The sequence below is a fragment of the Rhinolophus sinicus genome, linkage group LG01 (genome assembly GCF_036562045.2).
Source record: "Rhinolophus sinicus isolate RSC01 linkage group LG01, ASM3656204v1, whole genome shotgun sequence".
In the NCBI taxonomy this organism is placed as follows: domain Eukaryota; kingdom Metazoa; phylum Chordata; class Mammalia; order Chiroptera; family Rhinolophidae; genus Rhinolophus; species Rhinolophus sinicus.
In genome coordinates, this window is record NC_133751.1 from 158,050,433 (window position 1) to 158,065,342 (window position 14,910).

At 39.4% G+C, this 14,910-nt stretch overlaps 1 protein-coding gene across 13 annotated transcripts in view; it reads left to right on the forward strand.

Annotated features, from left to right (window-relative positions):
• RAPGEF4 (Rap guanine nucleotide exchange factor 4) overlaps positions 1 to 14,082 on the forward strand; it is a 277,635-nt gene extending 263,553 nt beyond the window's left edge. For all 13 annotated transcript variants that reach the window (XM_074338103.1, XM_019727445.2, XM_019727446.2 and 10 more), the window contains 2 exons: positions 9,783 to 9,837; positions 12,799 to 14,082. In XM_074338103.1, coding sequence (XP_074194204.1) covers positions 9,783 to 9,837; positions 12,799 to 12,926 — 183 coding nt within the window. In that variant the 3' untranslated portion in view covers positions 12,927 to 14,082. The remainder of the gene's footprint in view (positions 1 to 9,782; positions 9,838 to 12,798) is intronic.
• Positions 14,083 to 14,910: the final 828 nt, after the last annotated feature.

Sequence of the window (14,910 nt, forward strand, 5' to 3'; positions counted from 1 at the left end):
TCTTCTGTTTGTTTCTTGAAATCCAGATAGTACATATGACTGCAGGAGAATTTGAAACATTCTGCAGTAATCCTATGAGGCTCACACCACTTAGGTTTGGGAATGAGCTTATTGCAAAGCCCAGCCTGATAAAGACGTACAGCAGTTGTTGGGTGCTAGGTTCCCATGTCTTAAACTTCTGAAGAAATAGCACATGAGTCCGCATTCCTCAAAGACACTCTATACTAGAGGGCAAGTATTAGCGGCCCTAAAACCAAGGGTAGTGTAGGAACATCTCTAGTGGCATGTTAGTTTAATAATTCTTTGATCAAAGTAAAAAAACAAACAAAAAACATTCTTTGCTCACTTGTTAGTGTGGAGAATTAAACATATTTCCCTGATTTTTTTTTTAAAAAACCTGTTTTCCAGACATGAAAATTTTAGCAAATAGGCATAAAACCTTCTGGATCACTTATGTAGAAATGCAGACTGAGGGGTAGCTAAGCCAACCATTGGACTATAAAATATACATGTGCACAGACACATCAAAGTCATGTTTTCCTAAGGAGTTGACTGAGCTTTAGAACTTTTGATCATTAAAGTTAACTAAACAGAACAAACAAGAATCTCAAAAATACCCGTTGAGGATGAAAGTTGTTTCATCTGGGTTTTTAGATCTTCATGTCACACCCATAACCTGCAAAGGAAAAGTCAGGATTCAGTGTACAAGATTCAGTGTTCAGTGGACATTAAGAGGGTTCCCCTTCGCCATTTCTGCATTTCATGCCCACAGCAGTGGACTCTTATATGCCTCGCAGGGAGGACAGAGTCCCTTCACACCCTGCTCTCAAACAGAGTCCACTTTTGCTTGAAAGCTACAGGAACAGCTAAGATTGCAATTCAGCTACAATAACGGAAACCCAAATTTATGGTGGGTTAAGCAAGATAAATGTATTTCTATCTCACTTAAAGGTCCAAACGAGTATGGTAGCTCTGCTTCAGGAAGTGATCAAGGTTCCAGGCTTTTCTCTTGCCATTTCACCATCCACATGATCCAACATGGAGAATCACCAAGACCCCATTCCAGCCAGAGAGAAGGGGAAAGGGAAAAGGCGAAGACACTCTTCTTCCCTGTGAGGATATGACCTGAGGTTGCACTTACCACTTGGCTCACATTTGATTGGTCAGAAATGTAGTCATATGAAAGAAAAGTTAGAATATGTAGCCTTTATTTTGGGTATCCATGTGCCCCACTAAAAATTAGGGGGTTCTATTACTATGAAAGAGAAGGGGAGAAAGGATACTGATAAAAATACTGTTCTCTGCTCCAACTACTATACATTTTATTTCATTTGATAAATCAATCATACCATGAAAAAGATTAATTTTATAATTGCCCTTGCATAAGTTAGAAGTTACTGGAAAATGAAATAGAATTTCAAAACAGTTTGGTTATGTTTTTTAAACCTGGCTTTGACCAACTTGGCATTTATTGTCAACTGTCCAACCCCTTCTCCCCGTAAACTAGCCCACCCCGTCCCCGTAGCACCACCACTACCACTTACAACTCCCACTCGTGGCTGCTGTTCTTACTGTGTGTCCTGAGGAAAGATACAGTTCCCTTTTCAGGTTCATGGCCATGCTGCTTCCCAGTCAATCATTGGCAAGGCTCAGGTGATGAGCAGAGCTGGCAGCCTTTGTGGGGCTGCTAGGCTGGATCCCCAGAGGGAGCCCTAGCCAGGGGCAAAAGTCACCAGGGTAGCCAGGAACACAGATGCCTTTTCTTGGTGGCAGCATTGCACAGTCACAGCAAACTACCACGCCAACCCTAAGTATTTTTATTTTGAACCTCTTTACCCTTGAGGTATGAAACCAGGATTAGAGAATTTGTTGCATATTGGTATTGGTTTTCAGGATGTATGAGTATGAATCAAAGAGAATTTACACACTGATCCTTATGGAAACAAAAAAAAAAAAAAACCAGACATTCTTTCATTTGGGGGGAACATAAAGGAGTATTCAAAAAAATGTTTGAATAAAGCCCTTTGTAGTTTTCTATGGCATACATGAATATTTATAACATTTCGGAGGTAGACTAGCAATGGATTAGAAGATAATATGCTGGCCGGCTGCCACTACCCCAGGCTGCATAAAGCATGCTGATAGCCACAGTTGCTACTGTATTAGGAGGTTGGTTCTATTTCAGACATACCCATATTTAGGTGTATTTGTTTATGAATGTTATTTTAAGGTAGTCATTTTATTTGGAATGAGAAGCATGCTGCGAACTTCTGTACTTCTGGAAACATTAACAGAAGCTAATTCATTAAGAAAGAGAAATATTTTGAATCCTTTTATTTTTATATTATGGAGGAAGAGAAAACTCCCTTCCCCTCTTGATTCTTATGGGGGGGGGTAGAATAATTAAAATGACAATCTTAAGAGGAGAAAATCAAATTTAATATGTACGTACGGGAATTCACATAAGCATGCCGAATTCCAAAGACAGTAAGGCACAATGAGGTGTACATGTCATTCTGGACTAAAGAGAAGGAGGTAGGAACCTCAAAGAGAAGTAAAACAGTTCACAGGGAGATGGAAAAAGTTCATGTTTAGTAAACAAATGTTTGCTGGTACCTCTAGAGACAGTGAGACACCAAGAGGTTTTCGATCAAACAGGCCTTGCTGGGTTTCTCCCTGTCTATCACACCTAGTTCAGATTAAACTGTACAGTTGACCCTTGAACAACACGGATTTGAACTGCATGGGTCCACTTATATGTGGATTTTTTTTTCAATAAACAGTCAACCCTCCGTATCTCTGGATTTCAATCAGTAGATTCAACCAACCACAGTTGAAACAGTATTTTTGATCTGTGGTTGGGAATCCATGGATGTGGAGGGCCAACTGTATGCATTGTTCTATATTATTTTATATAAGGGACTTCAGCGTCCATGGATTTTGGTATCTGTGGAGGCCGTGGAACCAATCCCCTATTGATACCAAGGGCCAACTGTAGTTAAGTTTTGGGGGTTTCAAAAGTTATATGCAGATATTCAACTGCATGGGGGTCAACTCCTAACCGCCATGTTGTTTAAGGGTCAGCTGTGCTGATCCATGATAATAACTCCTTTCTGTAACAGGCTTTCTATCATAAACTCTTTTAGTCAGTTGGAGGGAAAGTCAAAGTTTCTTTCTGAGCCTTCTGGGCCTTAAAAATAACCAGCCTAAAATAATCAATATCCCAAAGAATCATATATTGGGGTTAGAAACTCTGTTCCCCTTCAGTGTACCTAATATGCCATTGCACAATTAGGAACAATATGTTTTCTGTCACCAACAATACTATTACAAGTTCATAGAGAGAGCATTGGACTTATATCAAGCTATGGAAAAAAGAATCTCCAAATAAAAATCTAAATGTTGAAATCAATCTAATTCCCAGACCTTTCTAACACAATAGAAATCTACAAGAGGACTTTGAAAGTTTACTTCTTCATATAGAATTCACAGACTGGGCTGAATGAGAATTTTTCAAAGGGTATGTTTCAAAGCAATACAATATGTGTAAAGTGTTCAGGCAAAGAATTTGGCAGGAAGTATAAAGAAATCCCAAAAGTGATCCTTGGCCTTCAGGAGATTGTTGCAGTTGAGAAGATAAAACATAAAGATGTGAAATACTAAAAATCAACGAAAGATATAAAAATGAGTTCACAGTAATAATAAAAAAGATGTCAAAAAGCAAAATGGAAAGAGATAATTTCATACAGAGGAAAATAAAACCATGTTAAATACCACAACATACCATAATCAAATCCAGACCTCTTACCCTGAGCACCTATCCAGCCTCATCACATACGTCATCTTCTCTGTACTCAGTTCAAGTTGACAATAGCAACCTTCTTTCTTTTCCTTCCTGCCTCAGGGCCTTTGCACTAGCCATTACCTTTTCCTGTAACTGTCTTCCCATAGTCTTCACCTGTCTGGCTCCTTCTCATCATTCAGATCTTCACTCGTGTGTCCCCTCCTCCACGTGGGCTTCCCTGACCACCCTTCAGACATTCCTCTACCCTCCACACCCAGCACTCTCAGACAGATAACCTTGCCTTGACAGCTGGTTTCCCAATCTGAGATGATCTTCTTTATTTGCCTCTTAATTGTCTGCCTTCCCCACTAGAATGTAAACATCCTAGACCAGGTACCGTGTTTCCCTGAAAATAAGACCTAATCAGAAAATAAGCCTTAGCATGATTTTTCAGGATGACAGCCCCTGAACATAAGCCCTAATGCGTCTTTTGGAGCAAAAATTAATGTAAGATCTGGTCTTATTTTCGGGGAGACACGGTATCTTATCAGTTTTGTTCACTGATATTTCTCCAGCACCCAAAAAATGTGCCTGTGCCTAGCACATCAAAAATATGCAAGAAATATTTGTTGAATAAAAGAATAACCCAATCATATGCCAGTGCCTGACTTAGTGAGATAGGACAGTGCACTAAAGCATTTTTAGAGGATTCTATGTAACAAAGATTTAATCCCAAACTATTTTCTATTTCATTAGAAAATTTGATAAGGCCGAATGTCCCAAGCATTTTACATTACTGATGCTTTATGCAAGATGACCCCTTAGCCATCTGTTCCTAAGCACATTCTGTCTCCCATCTGCCCTGACGTGCTAACAGTGTCCATCCTTCAGCGTCCTTCCCTACATGCAGACATGCACAATACTCTTCATGTGCCTGGACACACCTGGAACTGCCACATCTCGTGGTCACATGTATGATATACCATCATGCGTGTTACACATCTGTATCTGTGTGTCACACACCTCTCGGGTATTAGAGCACCCTGGCCAGGGGACAGGGTGCAGGGTTCTTCCTCCATGACACAGATAGTGAAGGCTGGCTCAGCTCCGGGCCTTGTTATCTTTCCTCACTGGTCCTTCCTGTGTACTTATTAACACGTGGTGGCTATCATGGACACAGTCTTTCTGGTGAGAGACTATATATTTCTAGATCTTGTTGTGGAAAAAACCATGTATATCCCAAATAGGTGAAGGTCTGAGTGAAATCATCAGCTAGTGTAAAGGTGGTTTTGCACCTGCTAAGCCAGGAATCACTGACTGAAATTGTGCAGTTGATAGGCATACAGACGGAAGGCAGAGTCAAACCAGTCGGCGCAGAAATAAGAAAAGAGAGGGAATCTGGCCAACAGTGAGAACAAGGGTGGTAAAGATCTCAAAGGGCAACAGAAGGAAAGACATTGAGAGCAGGAAAACTGTTGAGAGCAGACGTTCAGAGGAGGCTAAAGTTGGGTGCAGCTCCCTGAGAGACCCAGCAGAGAGGCGGCACAGCCTAAGAAGAGGGGGTTTTGTGGTGTCTGCCTGTGAGTGGGAGGTCGAGAGAGTTTAACAGTGCAAGGTGGCCATGCCTGGAGGGCCTGCTGGTCTGAACTTGAAAAACCGACAGAAAGGTGTGCTCCTCCACTTCTGTGACGGAATAGCTAAGGCAGAGTTTGGATGGGGGACAAAAGTCAGTACAGAGCTGGCCAGAAAAGCTCGAGACAGCTGTAAAGCCCTGGTAGGTTATCAGCTCATCTGGATCGGAGTGAAGGTATAACTTGACCAGACCACTCCTGAAGGGAAGGTGCCACCGGAAGCTAAATGGGGAGGCCTGAGAAAAGGCCCCTCTGACACCTCATTGGATTTAAGTGGAGTTACTTGCATCAGAGCTGGAGGAAAATTTGTGTTTGGGATGGGAGCCTCGGTTTCTCTTGCCTGTGCCAGGCTGGGGTGCACACAGTTGGTCTCCCCTTCTTCTGGACGGCATCTTTGTTCCGGTCACTCTGCAACTCAGGCCCCACGGAGAACGTCAGCTTCTGAATCCCTCCGTTTTCAGCTAGATAAAGCACTAAATACATGAGGGTAGTTACAGAGTCTTGCATTTGCTGCCTCATTTTTCCTCTCTGAGCTTCCCTCTGTGAGTTCACGTCCTGAGGGAAATTCATCAGCCTTCAGTCAGGCCCATTTCTCAGCTCTGTGGGTGAGGAACTGTATGAACATACTAATTTTTGCAAGTAAGCTTTGAAGACCTATACTTAGAATTAGTCCCGAGAAAAAGTGATGGCTGTGTGAAATTTGAAATGTGGACCTCCCAAGGGGAGCCCTGGCCTTCTGACTATGGACTATTTTCTTGGTTAGAATCCTTGAGGACAGTCTGATGAGCAGACCCTCAGGTGGTGATTCTCTACAGGGGGTGGGGGTATATCTGAATCAATTCCGATGTGGAGAGGAGTTTCATGCTGTCCACCTTTATGATTCAGAGCGCCTTCTAAAGCATGTTCTCCGCACTTTGCCCCTGAATTACAAATCACTGTTTTAATAAGCCCATTTCTAATGGGAGTGTGTCATAAATTTCAGGTTTGCTTGGGTGGAAAAAAAAAAAAAAAAAAGAGGAGAAGTTCTGCTTTGGAGTAATCAGGTATTTTCCCACTGGCATTACAGGCAAGGTGCCTGGCCTGCTCCGGGCAAGCCAACCTGCTCTGACACGACCATGAGGCCCAGGTTATAATCTTTGGCTTTGTCCCCGCTGTGGCAGTTGGAAAAAATAAAGCCTATGTCTCTTCAACCTTAGTTTCTGCCAACCTTAACTGAGAACACTAATGAATCATGTGGGAGGTGTAAGTCTGCAAAAGGATAGAAAGACTCCAACTAGATGGCTTTCAGTGGCGGTAAATGCAAAAATCATCTGCTTTGTCACAAGAAATTAAACTGCACATCTACAGAGAAGGAAGCTGAGTCCACACAGCAGCTCCATGAAGTAATAGGAGAGGTTGAATTCACTATTAGTTCAACAGATCTCAGTAACGTGACTTTTTAAAAATTGTGGACTGAGAAGTGTAGCATCGTCTAGATCAAGGAAAGAAAACAGTATTTCTTCTGCAGTCTGTGATTTGCTCAGTCTGGGACACCACTCTAGAGACTGCCCAGAAGAGACCCAAACCGGCTTATGAAAAATGGTGGGAAAAGATTGGCAATATTTAGGCCGACCAGAAAAGACTCAGGGGTGGAGAGATGTCCATGACTGTTGTCTTCAAGTATTTGAAGAACTGTCTTGTTGAAAAGGAACTAAACATGCCTTGTTGTGGCTCCAGAGCTCAGAACTATAATCATTGGGTGAAAAGCAAAGGGGGAAAGATTTTGACTCAAAATGATAAAGAAATTGCTAATAAAAAAGTGTAAGAACAAAAGCAACCGTCCTTGGAGGTGATGAGTTCCTTCTTGCTGGTTGCATTTAAGCACAGAGAAGCCTCATGGTTGTAGGCAAGTTATAAAACGCATTATGTACCCTGGAGATTGTTGGGGACTTCTGAAGCCTCTTTCTGTAACTCGGGAAAGTGCCTTGTAGTTGGGTATAATTGTCGGTAGCCTATTAAATGCCGCATGTGGCAGTGGGTGCAACAGAAGGTGGAGTTAACCCTTCTTTGGCCTTGTAAAAACATTCTGTAGCTCTGCATTGACCAGCCATGCTAGTGGGGCAGACACACGGTTTCTGAGGGTTGTCATAGTACAACACATGGTGCCAGCAGACCTCACAAAGAAAAGAATGGACCTCGTTGCAAAGCCAGATTTAGATTTCAAAGTTAAACTGAAGTTATCTCTGAGTACAATTAAAAAGGATATGTCAAAATTAAAGCCATTGTTAAAATTAATCAAAGATTTGGAAAGGTAGAATGAACTCCAGAGCTGGAAATTACTGATTTAAACAATTGTTCTCACATTTTAAACTACATAATGAGCTAAAAATTATGAAGCCTCAGAGTATAGCTGTAAAGAGTAGTCTAAAACCAAAGTCAGAATGAAATGTTTTAGCTTTCAAAACTAAAAAGCAGAACAATTACTCCCTGCAAAATGGTATAGGAAGAGGTTTCTGACCCCTACTAATTGTTTTATTATTCTTCAGAGGGGCATACTGGCAGCATTTCCCAGGGTTTTCAGTAATTACACTCCATTCAATATCTGAAGAATTACAATAATTCTACATGGAATATACTTGTGCCCTTCGGATGCAAAGCCTTTAGAGAAATGAAAAAACAACTTAAAGTAAATTAGCAGGAAAATTATCATAGTAACTGTTTATTTCAGGGCTCCATATATCAGAGGCTAATTATACATTGTATGTCACAGTTTCTTGGAGTTATTTGTAATATATTTTTCATGCTGATCAACAGACGTGATGGTTTTTAGGATCCGTTATGAACGTGAAGTTTGAACGTTTTCAATTGCCTCTTTGTGTATGAGAAATTATCCAATGTAGACACGTGTCACTTAATGCTTCCCAGTCCGCAAAGATGGAGTATTCAGTGAGGTGTTATGAATGTTCACATACACGTATATATATTTCTAAAGCTTTGACTCTTCTAGGATTTTTGTCCTTCCAAATAAGTTGACATCATTTTAATACTACATAAGCTTTCTCAAAATCGTTTTCTACCCTTTGGCAAGCCAAGGGTGCATGAGAGAAGAAAGTAAGGACTGGATTTATGTAGCCATTCAGAGATTAGAAAGTCTCTTTTCCAGGATGGAGCTTTAATAATTTTCTACTAGTGTTAGAATTAATCCACCATCTTTGCAGGACCCCCTTTCAAGTCTGAGCAGCAAAGCTGTCCTGAGACAATACACAGAGACTTGGATCCAGCTACTGTTAAAATAGCGTGAGCAAGAAATGTACATCTGGCTAAGAAATGGTGCTGAGATCTCACTGATGTTTTTTTCCTCATGTGTCTGTGCTGCACTTTTTTCTCCTCTCCTGTTTTGCTTTTAACTAAGTTGAGTGCTGTACAAAATGCTTCCTCGTAAGTCTTTATGGCAACCAAAATTTTATAAAGAAATTAAGAAGATTACTTAATGACAAAATTCAAAAAGTTGAATTAATTATGATCCATCAATATGATTGAATACTTACTCTCATTTAAAAAATGTTTTAAAGTGCAAATGGAAAGTAGTCACAATACCTACACAAAGAAAAGAATTCAAATCAAAAAAATATATAACTTCAATTTTTTGAAAAATATCCTGTTACTATTTAGTTGTAAAGGTTTAGAAAGAAATGTACCAAAATATTAGTGAAGTAAAAAAAAATTAATGAAGTTACTCTGTTAAGTGATATTCTAAATGATTTTCTTTGCTCTTAACATTTTCTGTGTTTTCTGATTTTTTAAAAATGTGTGTGTGTTAGTGCTATAGTCAGAAAGGAGGAGGGAATCAAATAATGATGATTAACATTAAAACACACACTTTTTCTGGACAATTAGAAAGGTCAGTAATACACAGTGTACAGAAAAATTTATAGGTAGAACTTTTTGACTGTGACTATTCTGTCAATAGAATCTAATAACTCATTACTGAGTCCTATTTACTGTGAGGAACTTGACAAACTACCCCTTCTCCAAATCTAGGATAGTTACAAGCTGTCTTACAAAACCACAGTGAAAGCTAGTCCTGAGGAATAAAGTACAGTCTCAGGCACAGCAGACTGCTTTTTATGTCCTGAGGAACAAGCGAACAATTAGACGGCAGTTACACCCTTAGTCTTCCTCACCTGAGAAATGCCTTGTGTGTGTGAGTGTGGGTGCCTCTTTGAAGTAATTCAATAGGTTCTACATCAACCAGTTGCTTCCAGATAGTCAATGCTTCAGAACAGGGTACCCGGTATTGCTAAAATAAACAGTGGTTTGTTTTCCTCTTGGGATATGCTCCAAGCTTACTTGCATTTCAGTCTTTCTCTTTTCTTTATTCTTTTCAGCGTATGATTGCAAACACTGCCAGAACAGTGAGATACTGCAGAAGCCAACCTTTCAGTAAGTTAACTGCCACTGCATGCTGCAATATGGATCTTGGTGATTGAGTCCTTTTTAATGAGGCTACTGAGACATTGTAGAAGTCTGGACAACATTTACTTGTGTCAAAGACACTTTGTACCATGAAATCCATGGGATAGGAGCCTTAAGTTTAACAACTAGTAAATCCTTAAAGTAACCAACCATAGGAATATTATTTTATGAATGAACTTAAAGAGAATGAATTTGCTTTTTCCAATGTGGCCAGAGACGACTAAGGCATGAGTGCCAACAAATCCTGCCTCAAACCAACTCTCTTTATGACTCACTGCATGATGTTGAGAAACTCACATCAACTCCTGATGACTCAGTCCTGTCATTTATAAACTGGGAAAGATAATATTTGTTGGAGTGTTGCAAGAATGCATTAATGTGTATAGCACATTTGTAAAAGGTCCCATAGCTGGGATTTATGATATATTGCTAGTACTCCCCGGTAAATTTAAGGTGCTTTTCTTACATTTCAACTTATAGCACAATAACTGGTATACTACTATGCTTTCATATAAAACTATTGCCACAAATAAATAGGAATTTTAAACTGTTGGGAGTTAGGTTGCCTCATAGCACCAGATCAGCATGCCACACCAGTGCTACTGTCTCCTCTGGGCGGGGACTTTGGGCGGAGGTGGGGCTTTGGCTCCCTCAAGCTGGGCTGGGAATGAGAAGGTGGCCCCTGGGAAGTTTGGCTCATTAAGTCAACATGATAATTTGACACAATCTTGACTGTGAGGCTACTAGTACCATCCCTCCAATAAACCTATTGCTAAGAGACTGAAAAGTTCTCGTTTTATTAATCAGGGCTATCTTTGCTGGCCCAAAGCAAGGGTTTGCTAACATGGCATGTCAGAACTGCTAAATGTTCGTTTTTTAAAATGAACAATGGAAAAAAAATCTTGGAAAAATAATTTTGGTTTGGGGAACAAGTAGACCTTTAAAAAATTGATTCAGATGATTGTGCCTTCTCGTCCTTCCAAAGTGAGAATAGTCTTGCACATGATCAACCATTCCTGTGCGGATTCTGCCAGAATTAAAGTGTCTCATATCTCTTCATAGTAATTTATGACATGTATAAAGACATGGTCATAAAGCAGTTACGTAAGTGAACATGAGAATATATAAGTGGTGCTAGTCTGCAATGAGGTTTTATAATCTAAAATCTGTGGCCCTTTGAAGGGGAGGGGGTCCAGGAAATTTCCTGAAATTAAATGCCAAATTTTACATGCCTGACAGGGTTCGCAGCCTTGAGAAAGTTCTCAATGAGGTCCAAAGGTCCAAGAACCATGATAGAATATGTTTTGTTCCATAAGACTTTTTGGAAGTAAATCTACCTTCACCTACATCTTCTCCTAGAGGTCTGGGGGGAGGAAATTACATATATATATATATATATATATATATATATATATATATATATATATATATATATATATAAACTCTCCACTGCATTTGTTGAAGTTATCAGTAACTATTGGTAAACAACAGCTGCTCAGCGCTGAAGTCAACAATCTATAGATAAAGCTATAGGAATAGATTCATAAACATTGCGGGAATATGTACAATGTAATTACAGTATATTGTATATGTAGAGTACACTGCCAGTGAGAAGCAAGGAAATGAAACACTGTGGTATTATTTATATGTGATAATTATACTGATGAGTTTCTTCTTAGAATGAGTAAAGGCCTTTGTATCTTCTCTCTGCTGTTCTGTGTTCAGACCTGCAACACTCCCCTTCACCCCTTAGGCAGATGGCATTCTAATGGTCTTTGGGAGTGGGCTGTGGATCTAAGAAGCATATATGGCCTGCAGACGATACTTGCTGTGGCAGGAAGGACACTGGTCTGGAGTCCAGACTCTGGCCCAGTCACTCCCTGTGTCCTACTAGACAAGAGCCCCACGCTTGTGATCCTCGGGCAGAGGTGGCCCAAGGACAACGACGGAGGTGTTGGGTCTAAGCCAAGCATTTTTTTCACCTTTTATTTAAAAATAATGTCACCATTTAAATTCCCAGGGAATTTCTCATCTCTCTAGAGAAACAGGGAGATCTGGCACTGGGGGCGCAGATGCCCACGTGGCAGCAGCATGCAGACGAGGAGTGGTCACTTCCGAAGGGACGTGTCCTTCCAGCTCGCCACTATCAAACTGGCCTTCCTCATTCATGTGTATTCCTTGCATAGGGCTGGGGGCATTTGATTCTTCTTTCAGCTTGGTTTTAGGGAAATAAGTCAATTCGGGTAGCTCCATGGCTCACGTGCTTGGGAGAGAGCAGGAGAAGAGAATAGTAGCTAGGATTTTAGCACTCATAGCATCAGAGAATCAAAGGTCTGACAGAAATGACTTCAGCCCATGAGTTGTGTTTTTTGCTGAATATGGACAGTCTTCTAAGAACACACAATCTATGCAGTAATTAATACTGTATATTATATGCAAGTAAAAAGAGGAGTCAGACTTACTAGACTTACTGGCTGGCTTCATTCAGTTCAGCCCAGGTTTTAAGTGCATTTTGTTAGGAGCTAATGACAACTGTCTTTTGCCATTAGTCTTCATCTGGGTCAGAGGGGTCAGAAATCAGAGTGTGAGAAACAGGTGCGATGGTAAGGGGAAACAGTTCTAATGCATAACCAGGGACTATCACGCGATGCTGTCACTTTTTTTGGTGCCTTTTTTTCTTTCTTTTTTTTTTTCCTAAGAACATGCAATGCAAAGGAAAATTATCAAAATAGGTGATTCCAAGAAAGAAAAGGGTGGGAGGGAGGAGATGGACCATCCAAGTGGAAACATTTAAATGAATATGGATGTTGATGAAAGGTCTTGATAGAACCCAGGAATCTATGATAAATGTAATAAACAGTTGGAGAAAATGAAGCGGTGTCTTACATGCATATATTACGCAGTGCCAATTCTGCTCTTTTCCAACAGATCCTGATGCAGCTCAAGCTAATAAGAACCATCAGGATGTCCGGAGTTACGTACGGCAATTAAATGTGATTGACAACCAGAGAACTTTATCACAGATGTCACACAGATTAGAGCCTCGTCGACCATAGACATTTAAAGTACCCAGAACAATGGTTTGCCTCCAGTCCGCAGTCTTTCAAAAATGGCATTTATGCTACTACTGACTGTATTATCACTAGAGAATTCTACAAAACAAGCAAAAACACGTCCTGAGATACCTCAGGGCTGCATTCAGCTTACCAGCTTCATGACAAGAGAAGAAATGATTTGATTTGCATAAAGCTTGCACTCTCTAGCTTAGGAATCCCAAGTTTGTAGTCACCCAATTTCATTTCCAATTGTGCCATCTTTGCTGAAACATAAAATAAGACCCACCATGAAGAGTTTGGTAGAAATACCATTGTCAAGAGAAATATCAATCCCCTGACATCTTTTCTAAGAATGTTTACAGGGTGAGATGTGCAACAAATGGGTTTTATTTGGATACATCAGTGATCATCTAGTTTCATAATTTTGAATTCAACATCTTGATTTGGAGCATGGGGTTTGGGGAAGGTATTGAGGAATTCGTGTAAATCCAAATTTTAGGTTGTATTCGTCCATCTTCATGGTCTTACCTCTGAAGGAATTGAACCTGACCTTATCACTATAAAACATTATGGCTATTTATGTAATTTAGGGAGGACCAGTATGTGATTTCTGAATGATATATAGAATAATATTTATGTTTACAATGTAACTTTTTTAAACTTACAAATCAGGAGTACATACATAAGAATTCCACTAAGAAACTCCAAGGTTCTTAAAATTGCCAGCATTAAGATAAAAAAATAATAATAATGACATTTCAGAAGAGCACAATATGCACAAAACATTTTTCAGAATTAAAATATTTTCCTGGGCATTAAAAACCTTTACTATTGGCTAATAATTGTTACTGATTAAAAAACATATTTTCTGGACTTAAATGTTATTACAAATACCTTAATTTTCAGCAATTGTTTTGCACTTTCAAATAGATTGTAAATAGTTCATTCAATCAATGATATAGTTATTTATTTGCTGCATAATAGATATTGTGCCAAATAATTACTTTTTATTTATTTTATTTAGTATGTAATTTTGGAGTACATTTTTTCCTGTTTTCACAATTAGGCTACATTTAATGTGTAGGAATTGTATGTATGTATATCTTCTGTAAATAACAGCTAGTTATCTTCATTAAATATAATTGTTGACAAGAAATGGCTGTGTTCTCAATTCCTATAATATGGAAGGGATAACCATTTAGTATGGTGGGGTCCTGGATTTTTTAAAATTGAAGTAAAATTCATATACTATAAAAGTCACCCTTTTAAAGTGTACAATGCAGTGGTATTTAGTGTATCCACAGGTTGCACAATTGTCATCACATTCTAATTCCAGAATGTTCTCCTCATCCCTTAAAAGAAACCCTGTACCCATCAGCAGTCTCTTCTTATTCTCCTCTCCTCTCCACCCCTGAAAACTACTAATCTGCTTTCTGTCTCTGGACTTACCTATTTAGGACATTTTGTAAAAATGGAATCATATAATATGTGGTCTTTTGTGTCTGATTTCGTTCAATTACCATAATGTTTTCAAACTTCATACATGTTGTAGCCTGTATCAGTACTTCATTACTTTTATGGCTAAATAGTATTCCATTATATGACTACACCATCTTTTGTTTGTCCATTTATCAGTTGATGGAGACCTGGCTTGTTTCTACTTTTTGGCTATTAGGAATATTGTTGCTATGAAGGATTTTAGAGCTGCCAGGTATGGGACGTCCTACCATTTCTCAGTGATTTAAGCATCTCGTAAATATTTGATGAAGAGATTTCCAAAATTCTTTAAGTTCCAGACATCTCTATTCCATAATGTATACATTATCCAGAGTATTTTCCAAGCTATACTAGTCTCACAAGTTCACACTCCATTCATCTAAAACCAGACACATACTGCAAAGCAAAAAACATAACCAAGATGGTATCGTCAAATAAATTTGGGAACTACTGTGTAATAACACCCCATTCTTAGAAATGATTCCTA